Source organism: Lepidochelys olivacea (genome assembly GCF_965140295.1).
Source record: "Lepidochelys olivacea isolate rLepOli2 genome assembly, chromosome: 25".
In the NCBI taxonomy this organism is placed as follows: Eukaryota; Metazoa; Chordata; order Testudines; family Cheloniidae; genus Lepidochelys; species Lepidochelys olivacea.
Window position 1 is genome coordinate 17,860,442 of NC_140435.1, and position 12,335 is coordinate 17,872,776.

General features: G+C 39.7%; 1 protein-coding gene across 3 annotated transcripts in view; it reads right to left on the reverse strand.

The window, feature by feature from the left end:
* CRTC1 (CREB regulated transcription coactivator 1) overlaps window positions 1–12,335 on the reverse strand; it is an 84,868-nt gene that overhangs the window by 38,405 nt on the left and 34,128 nt on the right. For all 3 annotated transcript variants that reach the window (XR_014709639.1, XM_084614612.1, XM_084614613.1), the window contains exons 2-6: window positions 10,783–10,899; window positions 7,457–7,594; window positions 5,886–5,947; window positions 4,761–4,855; window positions 1,816–1,901 (exon numbers count right to left, since the gene is read on the reverse strand). Coding sequence is in view for 2 of the 3 variants with exons in the window: in XM_084614612.1 (XP_084470738.1) it covers window positions 1,816–1,901; window positions 4,761–4,855; window positions 5,886–5,947; window positions 7,457–7,594; window positions 10,783–10,899 (498 nt within the window). In the remaining variant the exon portion in view is untranslated. The remainder of the gene's footprint in view (window positions 1–1,815; window positions 1,902–4,760; window positions 4,856–5,885; window positions 5,948–7,456; window positions 7,595–10,782; window positions 10,900–12,335) is intronic.

Consider the following 12,335-nt stretch of genomic DNA (forward strand, 5'->3'; position numbering starts at 1 on the left):
TCTTTAACACTTGCTCCATGAGTCTGCAAGGGGGTTACACAGAAGTACTTGCTCCCCATATCTCTCAGCTCAGGATATAAACTCTGATCCCTAATGTTTGTTACATCAAGTATTTCCATTTTGATATTTCCTAAAAATCTGCCTGGACAATTGCAGGGTACGTTCTACCAAAACAGGATTGCAATCTTCCTGATAAGACATAATAGTATGAAATGTATTCATTATTGCCTTTGCTAGCATATCTTTGCGCTAAAATAACAGTTATTAGAAAGTAAAAGCTCTCAGATGAGGTATAAGACTTTGCATCCAACTGTCATAAACCAGACACTCAGGCATCAATAGTACATCCAGAATACAAGTCCTACTTCTATCTTACTGAGTTCCACGAGCTTAGAGAAACTTGTCTCCTAGACACTTTATGGACATGAATACTACAGTGGTAATCCACAGAAAAAGAACCTTGCAGTCCTCCCAACAATGTCACTTTCAAGACTTCTCATATGAAAATCCCACATGATGGCAGCAGTCACTTTGTATGATCACAAAGCCAAATTAGCTCAATCTGCATGTAATACAGGGAACGATCACTTGATTAACCAATGCATGGCTTTTTATAAAATATGCATACCCTTTTTAGAAAGGTTATATTTGCTAGGGACTGACTGTTAAAACACATAATTCCCAAGGTAAGCAGGGAGACCGTAGCAAAGAGAGAAGAAAAGAGAAAGCTGCCATGCTGAGAAGCCACAATTAGACTTTGAAAATACTTTAACACAAAGAACAGCTCAAGAAAATCATTAATTCAGCCTTGGTTTTGAAGAACTTCATGAACCAAACATCCTTTCCCTATTGATTCTTTAATATATTTTTTCTAAATAAGTTTATTAATATTCAATAATTCAGACCTGCTTAAACATCCAGACTTATTTAAGCATTAAAAAAATATTCAGATCTCAAAAGCAAATGCTACCTTTGCTACTTCTATCTATCTAGTAACCAGGCTGATGGGGGAAAGCATGGAGACAATAGCAGCTCTATAGGAGCAAAATAACTAAAATCCTGAATATTTACCATTTGTTTTACAAACAACAAAAATCTGATCATTGTTTTGGTGCGGAAGTTGCCTTGAGAAATGCCAGTTAGACAAATTCACAGAAAAAAAGAAAAGGAGGAGAGAAAAAAGAGGCAGGATGGTGAGTGGTAGAAATAAAAGCAGAGATACAAGTAGGGAAAGAGTGCATTTTATTTCATTAAAGTAGCTTTCTGCATTTGAAAAGATGATGGAAGAATGTTTTAATTCTGTATTTCATTCATGTTGTTCTTACTGGTGCACTGTTAATGCAATAGCGCAAGCTAAGGATGACATATCAGACTTCACTTTAAAATTTCCTGGAATCTGTCAATTCCTGACAAACCTTAGTAAGTGAAACAAATGCTTGGGTACTTTTTTAAAAAAGCAATTGCATAAGGGACCAACCTATTAATGGAGTTTTTACATGCAAACTTAACATTTACAGATAAATTTTAAAGCAAGACAGCTGAAAATCATTTTCTGCTTTAACAGTCTTCCAAGACTCAAGTTTAGAATACAGTTTCCGCCGAGACAGTTGACAACAATAGGCACAGAGAGATAGCTATACTGCTCCCTGATCTCACTTTAGGTTGTTTGTTGCAGAATATAGAACCTCAACTCAAGTCTGACCAAGCAAAGTTCATTTCAATTCAACATTATTCAAAATGTTTACCTAAATATATTTACAAAATACATTGTCTGGACTAGAACATCTGAACCTTACAAAGATTTGGCATTTCTACCTTTTTAGTGTCCCATGCTTGTTTAGAAAGGGCTTTGTCTGTTTCAGATGTGCTTTCCTCCATTCCAGGGACAGTCAATAATAAGACTAGAAAACAGAATAAAAATAAAAGCACATCCTATTATAAATCTGCTACATCCTGCAGAAACAATCATATATTTCAGTCAGGAAAAAATGTGGTAATTTTTTACCATAAATAATTCCTATTCTCAACTAATAAATAAGATGTATATTTCAGAATAAAACTATATCCAGATCACTAAAAAAATGTATTTCACCCCAAGTGTAGTTCATCAGCTTTCTAAAAAGCTATTTGTTTTTCCATCTAGCACAAAAAACTTTCAAAAGCATGTAAATGACTTAGCCTAAATGATATGTGTGTGTATCATTTGGATTTCTGGGGGCATATCCCATGGCTCTCAGTGCTACAGTAAGCTGAACCACTCTATGGCTATGTTTACACAGGGATAAAAAAACTCATGCCTGGCCTGGATCAGTGGACTCTGGCTCGTAGGGCTCAGGCTGCAGGTCTGAAAAATTGCTGTGTAGACATTCAGGCAACAGGCTGGGGCCCGAGCTTGGCGACCCTCCAATCTTGCAGGTGGAGCCCCAAGACCTTGAGTCAGCTGACCTTCCCCAGCTGTGGCCACATAGTGGGTTTTTTCTTCCTGTGATTCTTTCTCAATTAATTGAGAAAGAGCTTGTGTGACCTTCTTGACACATAGGAGGACCTTTGGGAAGGTACTAGAAGACTATCAGCACTCAAATGATTTAGCTCTTGTCCTTACTGTACAGAGGGCAGGTTACCAGCCTGAGTGAAAGCTGTACCCAGGCTCTATAACCCCAGTTGGGCCAGCTAGCCAAGAGTTTAAAAGCATCAAACCTGGGCGAGCGAGTTGTTGTATGTGGAGGGGAGAGGGGTGTTAGGGGCAAGACCCAAGTAAGAGCCCAGGTTAACTCTGCAATGAAGACATACCCTTATATACCTTTGAAAATTTTACTCCAAATCTGATTTAGACTGCTCAAATCTAGATGGAACTGCATGCTGGGACCTGTAGTTTCCCCTTTGAGGTGGTCCCATTTTTTTATCTGCTCTATTTTAAGTCCGTGATATGCAAGACTTAAATGCTTCTAGTGAGTTACCAATGTTGCCCAATGGGGCAAAAACTAGACATTTCCACTGGGATAGGAGAAACTGAATTTATACTATTTCTGTGGTCCAGGACGTTTATGGGTTCAAAGTTGGAAACAATTTCATCATGCAAGCAGCAAGACTGCATAGTGACATAGACAGAACATCCATACAAAGCAGATTTCCATCTGCAGAAACCTTTCTAGGCTATGACATATTACATTATGGCCCCAATCCAATAAATGCATACATGCAGACTTTACAACCCATTTGGGTTCCATGCAGGCACAAAGGCCCACGTGCATGCATCTGATTGCAGGACCAGAGCCTACGTTTGAAAAGCACTGTATAAATTTGTAGTACTTTGTAAAAGGTCATTTATATCGTGGTGTAAAGAGTACATAATAGAAGTTACAATGGAGAATGTGTGTACTTGACTGTTATATATCAGTATTACTGTCTATTTCTTCAAGGACTAAAACAAAGTCATTTTAGATGCATCTGTAAATCTCATTGCATAGATTAAAGGGCCTCCAATATATTTTGGAACTGGTAATAGAAGCAAAAACCAGTAGAGGGCACCAAAAATCAGTAGTGGTGTTTAATGGTTATTGCTACCTGTCAGTAGTGACATTAAAAACACCAACCTATATTTCTAAACATTGGTACTGAGGTATAAGACATTGATTATTTGCTACCCATAAGAACTGGAGAAGATCCCTCTATGGTGCCATATTTGAATCAGGTTTCCAACATAGCTATTTGACAAATTTTGAAAAAGTTGCTTACAATGGCTAATTTAAAAAATGGAAAGCGAAAGTTACCAAAGCCACCCCTAAATATTTAACAAAAGGCCCAGGTAGTTTTACTATTGTCATGATCCCCAACACCTGCCCAAGGGGAGAATCAGACTATCTGAACCTAGGTAATATTTAGAGTTAAGAGCTTGCACATTGAACAATAAGTGTTAACAGTCATGTGTTTTTCAATCTGAACACTGGAAGTTTTATATTTTGAGGTAAGGTTGGTCACTGGAGGAAAGCCCTTGAAATCTGTTGGATTAATTTACTGGAAAGGAAATGTAGCAGTCCTAAGATTCTGAAGCCAGAATTAATTTAAAGAATTTGATTTTGTTTGCCACTTGCTTTAATATTTTATGAGACTGCCAACTTGGAATGTTTGTCACAAGCCAGAATTCATCAATCAACAAGTAACAAACTAAATGAAATGCCCAAAATAAACCTTGTCAATTACAGCAATTTTCCCCAACAGTTACCAGTACTACTGATACCACGGGGTATTAAATCTTGGTTAAAATCATCTGGAATACATTCTCTTTGTGAAAAGAGCTCTCACTGTGACCTCTGGTACCCAAAAACTTGTTGCCACCAAATGATTGCTCAATGTTAAACAACATAGGGATCTCAGTCCCAGTTCTAAAACATGTCCATAATGCAAACCATCACTACAAACTGGAGCTAGTTGGAAGCCCCAAAAGTAGTGCCAGCATACAAATCATGGACTGGCTGGTCCAGGAAATCTAAACTACCTTCTCACTCTTGAAGATGGGCCATGCCAAACAAGGCTGAAGTAAAATGCCAGGATAGAGTATGAGAAGCCTGCTCTATCGCTGATAATGCTCTACTTCTTTTGGATTTCAGTCTCCAGAACTGTCATTGAGGCACTTTTCTCCGGCACCAACCACATTTTGATAATTCCTGCAGTCCCACTTATACGGGAAAAACAATTTTTTAATGATATCAAGTTCTGAAATGGATTTTCCATTTCCCACCCTTCTCCCCCACAGAGTTTACCTCTTTTTTGCTGCATGTCTTGTGACCCTCCTGAAAAGGACTCTTGTTGAGCTGGGGTCATTGTACTTTGATGCAAGGCAGAATCTGAATTGGTCCTGGCAAGAAAGCAAAGAAACCTGTTAGCTTTTTAAACTAAGGATGCTTATGAGGATAACAATCCCCTTAGTCACATGGGAAATTCAGCAAATTAAAATAAACCTGAAATACCACTTTGTAATTGTAAAATATTACACTGGGATTATGCTGGGCAAGATTTCTTGATGAAACGATCAGATAACTTTACAGAACTGAATTTATTACACGTTTATAGAGTAACTGTTTCAACAAAACAACGGAGTTTAGGAGGAACATCAAAGACGAACGAACGAACCGCTACAGATAGAAAACTATCTGGGGTGTGCTCTCGCTGGTACCACTGGGGCAGCGTATGGTCTCAGAGTAAGCAGCAGCACTTTTGGAGTTGAGAGCAATTTATAAACATTGCTTAAGCGTCACAGCATCTCTGCGAGGAAGATATCACCCACATTTTACAGAAAGGGAAACTGACTTGCCAAGGAACATAAAAGTAGCCTGTTATAGAGCCAGAATTAAACTGTGGGAGTCCCAGGATCCCAGTCCTCTACTCTGCCACTCTTGCATGATGATGTGTCCTCAAACTGGTAAGCACAGCATACCACATAGGCACTCCTTGTTCCCAACTGTGGTGCAAGGGGCATGACGGTGGGGACAAATGACTACACATTCTTTGCTCACTGATTGCTTGTGAAGATCAGCCCCACTTCTAATGTAGTGGTAAAAACCTATGATTTTCTAACTCAGTAATTCTGAGCATCTTACCCCTCTACAGACGTAAACCTGGGAAACTTTATATCTCAAAATCTAATTATGCACTGGCATACTTTAAGTTTAAAAAACAATCTCTTAAAAGAATCCATACAGAGTTGAAAAAACATTAAGTTCTAGATTCAGTTAAAAAAAAAAAAAAACCACACATGGCAATCCAGATTACCCTAAGTACTGTAAGCTGCCACAGGGAAAAACAAATGTTTCTTGCACTTCTAAGGGTTGTCACAGGATCTAAGTCTTTGGACCAAATACCAATGCACATGGAATTATGCCACTAACCTTCTCCAGCTTGTATCCGATGGAGGCGACAGATACACAGTGCCATATGGACAACTGTCCACGTGATTCAATTAGTTAAGGGGGAGAAAACCAGGAGCCTCTTGTTTAAATAACAGGCCCATTTGAAAGCTTTGAACAAGGAATAATTTAAGTTACTTTGTCAGAGCCAATACACTCTAGTGAGAAAAGCAAAGAGCATTTCTTTGTGGAGGAAATGCTGATTTTGGCATGACATTTCAAACAAAATATGCATGTTAATGGTGGCTTTGTAGGTGCTGTAGGAAAGGGTGTTCCTACTTAAAAATTCAAGCCTGACAATACATAAACAAAAAATGCTTATACCTACTGGGGTGGAGTGGTATACAGGGAGTCATTCTCAACAGTCAAATGAAGGGGTAATCACTCTCCACCTTCTTCTCACACGTTTTTCTTGACCTCCCCCCGTATAATCCTACATTTTCCCTAGCCACACACACTATTGTCAAAATGATCCCCTCTCCCTGCTACCCACCAACACACACACACACACACACACACAGGCTGAAGTCGTCTCAGACAAGTCGGGGTGGGTCATGAAATATGGCGCCTTGCTAGGAGCACGCAATTCAACCTATAGCTTCAGATAGTTTATTCCAACTACACATCTCTCCTCCCATCATACACACACTAATACTGCTCCCTCCGTGTATATAGGTTGTATCACAACTTTCCTCTAAAGAGAGAGATCACATAATGCCACTCAGCTGGCCAGCAGTTGTCACTTTTGAGTAACAGGAGGATCACCCTCATTTCCAATAACCACTCTCACACTGGCACTTTTAAAGCTAGTCAACAACAATAAACTAATTCTGTTTTATGAAAGTCACCAAGAAATAGTGCTTGGCAGATGCTGAACTCATATGAGTCAGCTTGTAATAGAAATGGAAAGAAATCACCTGCAAAAAATTCAGTCCTGGTTCTGCTCAGTTTTGAAAGAGGAGTCAGACCCACCAACACTGCCATTTTGTACTTCTGTTGTATTTTTCACAAAAGGATCTCAAGGCACTACCTAAGCCTCTCAACAGCTCTGGGAACTAAGTATGTATTATTGTCCCCTCTTTACAGCTGGGGAATCTGAGATATAGAGAAGCAAAGTATTAGGATTTGTGAAAGATCAGACTTCCATATAGCAATAAGGAGACTATCCAGTTACATTACACTGGATAATGCTTCAGAACAGGAGATATTAACTGTCCAGAGTTCAGAAGAAACGTCCCCTGCAAGCAAGACAGTTGGTCCATTATGGGGTTTTTTGCACCTTCCTTTGACACGATTCACTGTCAGAGACAGGATGTGAGACTGGGTGGATTTCTAATCTGAGTCGGCATGTTCTTATGCCCAAAGTCACAAAATGAATCAGTGGCAAAACCAGAATGGAACTCAGGAGTCCCCCATTATAATCCACACTCGCGCTCTACAATGCTTGGGGTTTATCGATTCGTTTATTTAAAACAATTTGTAAAACAAACTTTAAATACGAACAGTGCTGACAAAGGCAACATTTTAATGCCACACCATAAATCAAAGGATATCTGCCTTCCATGTTTATCCACAGACAGCGGACGCCGGTGTGGAGACCCAAGGCGGTTTCTGTCACGATACACTCTGTCCACCAGACCATGATGCCGAGTTGTCCTACTTGTATCCAGTCCAGATGACTGAAAAGGAGTCTAAGGGAGATAAAAAGTTATCAACAAAAAAATACATGCAGAAACCACCCGGACAGAATCAATATATCCACAGCTAGGCCTGATTCTGTATGCACTAAAAATAAACCTAACAGCTACGGGTACACCAGCCAATCATCATTTGGACAATGTAACTTTTTCCTTAAATGTAATTTTCATATACTAGACAGATCACACTATATCTGGAATGGAGAAGCACTGGAAACTATCTCCCAAAAGAGAGTTTAGTAATAGGGGGAGGCAGACGGCAACAGATTTCCTAAATTTGCACTATTTTTCCAGCCTTTAAGTCCTACCCCATCTTTGAAACACCAGGAATGATAGAAATGAGTAGAGTAATCTATGAACCTACTGCTAACTAGTGCATAAGTTACTCCTGGTGTATCATGCAGCATGCATCCAGAAGGAACATGCTGACAAATGGAGCTTAAACTTAACCATGAAGGCAAAAGATGCAGGAAGGGGATTCATCGAGTACACTGAATTCTAATTTCAGATTCCTAACATTCACTTGATGCTCTGTAGGAAATGTCTCTCTCAAGGCATTTTTTTCACCCCCTCTCATCAGCATCATAATTATATTAAGAGACACTGACAAAATAAAAATATCAAAACAAGAAATTTCCTTCTCATGTTGCTAACAAAGATGATTAAAGCAACAAACATTTTAAAATTGAATTTACTTTCTAAAAGTTTCATTTAGATTGGGAAGACAACTAGTCCGGTCAACTCCACTCTATGGATCTTATGCATTAGAACAATGTATATGCCACTAGAACTTTTACTATTTGGCAACAGGTTTCCCAGAACCCAAAGCTGCTGCAGACAAGACTTCCAAGCAATCTCACTCGAAATCCTCTACATTATCACAGTACAAAGCTGCATAAGTGGGAGAACAGAATGCTCAGCCTCCACTCGTACATCAAGGGCTGTCCGTGAACCACGTGGGAAAAACTGGGCACTTCTCAACTCCTTGCCAACCGTAACAGCTTTGCTGAATCCCTTTGCGCCATCTGTTTGGAAAATCCTAAATTTGCTCCTTCATTCAGGTCCTGCAAATACAGCGTATTGTCCGTCTGCCAAACCACAGAGCCATCTTGCCATTACACCACCGGGGATGAGAGGAGTGCAGGCTGCCCCGGGGCTGTGGTGGGGAGAGAGGACTCCCCTCCAGCCCTCTCTTGCGGCAGCAGCTCGGGGCCAGGGGAGAGGCGCCTCTCCCCCAGCCCTGGCAGCTCTAGTGGGGCTGGGCTAGGCCGAGGGAGAGGCTCCTCTCCCCGGCTGGCCATGGCAAGTCCGGGGCAGGTCTGTGGTGGAGCTGGCGGGGAGGGGTGCCCCTCCCCACCACAGCACTGAGCCCCTGCGCGGGGCTTAATAAGCAGCTGAGCGGCTTAGAGGGAATTTAGCTGGGCCTGCATGGAGAAGACCCTGGGAAGGAATTCTGCAGAGCTTGAGCTCGAGGGGTGAAAAGAGGGCAGAGGATTGGTTCTGGGGAGGATGGAAGAGTTTTTGTTCCTTGGAGTTGGGAAATTATAACCCTAGTCTAGGAAAGACAGGAGCAGAGCACTTAGAAACTGTAGCAACTGACATTATGTAAAACTTTTAAATACACAGAACACAAGCAACCTAAACAGAGAAAATTAAATGAGATTTTAAAAGTTTTCCATTTTAGTAATATGGGATATTAATCAGTAACATGGGCAAAAAAATGCATAACTAGGATTGTTCTGACAATGTCTTTTAATACAGGAGCAAGCTAAGCAGATTTAGTATATAAACCACAAATAATGAAATGAAACAAGCCACCAGTTTCAGGCATCATGAGAAACTAATCTAGATAAAGGAGTCATTTCAAAAATTAGCCAGAGTATAACAAAACCTCAGTAATAGCCATATTGAAGAATGGAGCCTACTCTGAAGCTAACGTTTAGCCACAGGACATTTGATTAAAGCATTTTACCCCCCCAAAAAAGGTGCCAAGAATATGCACCCAATTCCACAAAATATTCACCCTGTAATAGACTCACCTCCCACCCCCATCTTATTCTGTGGCTGGAATTATTTTGTCCAGTGCGTTTCCACTTGCGCCTTTAGACTGTCACCCCTTTGGGAACGGGTCCCATCATAAGTCCAATACTGGTCACACTGTGAATAAGGCCCTTTGTTTTTGTTTTTTTACTAAAAACTTTTACAAAAGCTATTACATGGTTTTTACCAATTTTGACCAAATTATGGACCACTCAAGTATGTAAAAACACTCATGTTAAGAAAATCTAATAGAATCACAAAATCATAGAATATCAGGGTGGGAAGGGACCTCAGGAGGTCATCTAGTCCAACCCCCTGCTCAAAGTAGGGCCAACCCCCAACTTTTGCCCCAGATTCCTAAATGGCCCTCTCCAAGATTGATCTCACAACCCTAGATTTAGCAGGCCAATGCTCAAACCACTGAGCTATCCCTCCCCCCAGTACATTAAGTAGATGTGCTTTAGTTTATGTCTAGAGGCAAGGCTGTCTTTTAAAGTAAGGCAATGTCGTGGCAGATATATGCATGCGCATGCATGTGTGTGTGTATGTACTGTTGATGTACAGTCCATGAAATAAACCACAGCATTAAACTGCTTATACTTTCAATACACTTACTTGTCTTTATTTGTTGCTTTTTTCCTTTCCTCCTACCCCCCCAATATTTACCCAAGAAACTGTGAAGTCCATTTTTTGAACTGTTTTTTACAGTTTTTTTAATTTTTGTAATAAGCACCAATAAATTGCCAGGAAATTTTAAACAAATAAAAACTGAAAACGAAGGCCTTTGCCTCTGAACAGTACCATGCAGATGCACATGGGCACTATAATCATTAATAAAGCAAAGTTACTGTTTGGCAGCATGCACTTATGTAGCACCAACTGTGAAAGATGTCCACAACCAGAGCGCAGCAGAACTGTATCAATCAACTTCTTGGTAACATATATTTTTCCACAAAGCACTATGCGCTTTTTCTACTTTAAAATTACATTCTTTAGGACTGACAAATCTTAATACAGTTACGCTGATCTGCAGAGGTTACGATTCTGTGCTCTGGGCCTGTTATCAGCCTTTATTGTACAGTCTCCAGTTGAAGAAAGTCACAGCTCTGATTTAAAATGTATAAACAGCAGCTGAAGCTCACCTGGAAAGGCAAGTCCATGGCACTGTTCCCAATCTGATTCACATTTGGCAGTGACCCTCCATAGTACTGGCCACGACTCTGTCCCAACTGCAAATACTGTGTTTTCTGTAATTGTAACTAAAGAAATAAGAAAAAAAGGATGATTGCAACTTGGAGAGATACTTTAAAAAACAACATTCATTTCATTCAATTGTGCTTAATTTCAGACATCACTGAGAACAGCTTCCATTCCAAACAGTGTGAAAGGAAAACTGACACCAGCTCATGAATAAGTTTAACTATGAAGAGTAAGATTGAAGATGACAGTTTGCCAATTCTGCTTGACAAATGATAGAAAGTCAGCTTTGTAATCACAGTGACCACATGCAAGTTTATATCAATAAATTATGTGAAACCATAAGGTATTTATCTCACCTACTAAAAAGCTAGAATTTAAAAACTTACATTAATCTGATGTTTGACCACGCTAATGCCAAAATTAGATACAAGTTCAAAGAGCTCAGATATATATGTAACAAAATCATTCTCATTTAAAATATATGTATTTGTTTAACAAAACTTGCAAAGTTTTCGGCATTTGTCCTTGAACAGAATTACTCAGCCTAAATTGTAATTTTATACTGCGTAGGAAATCCTCTTATTGTCAGGGCGCCAGTTTCTTAACACTGGAAAAGGCTCTTTAGACAAGCTGCAGATAGCTCTTATGTCCAGAATGTCAGGTTTCAGAGTAGCAGCCGTGTTAGTCTATATCCGCAAAAAGAATTATAAGAGACTTGTATGAGAGTGAACAATGTGACACAAACAGTACGGTTTCAGAGAATGCAGGAAACATGTTCAAATGTTAAATGACAACACACTACCTGAAAAACATTTCAGCATGTTCTATGTGTTCATCTAACCAATAATAGTTTTTGTAAAGAGATAAAGGAAAAAAAGAAACCTTTGCACATGAAATTAAGTCATCTTATTTTCACTGTTATTCCTTCTCTTTCCAGAGAACTGTATGTCCTTAACCACTTTTGATCAACAGAACCTGCCTTTTAACAAAGTTTTAAGTGACTGGCTTTCTTTTCAAGATAGAAAATCTTGCATCCAAATCATATTTACCAGTTTATTAACTCCATTTTCAGGCATTTCTCCTTGACTTCGGTACTGCTTTTGCACAGCAAAGTCAGATCTGATGTCACAGTGCCACCATATCCCTCTGCTAGACTGACCAAGTGCAGGCTGAGATCATTTAAATGTGACAGCTTAGCTGTTCTACTTTCCGAAAAGTAAGACGGGCATTCCTAGGTTGGCAATGAACAGTTGTTTAAAGAATGTTTGATCCTTGGACTAGAAGCACTGTAGCATGTACATCAACAGATCTTTCATTTTCACTCTCAAACGGATCCTTAAGCCATTCTCTCAGAATCCCAGGATTTCAGAGAATGAGGTTTGGAAATGCCACAACAAATCTGGCATCCCCAAAGCTCAGTGTTCACATGTTTGTTTTCCCTTTCTTTGGAAATGAAAAATGGGACCTATGGTCCTACCTTTAAACGCCTACAACA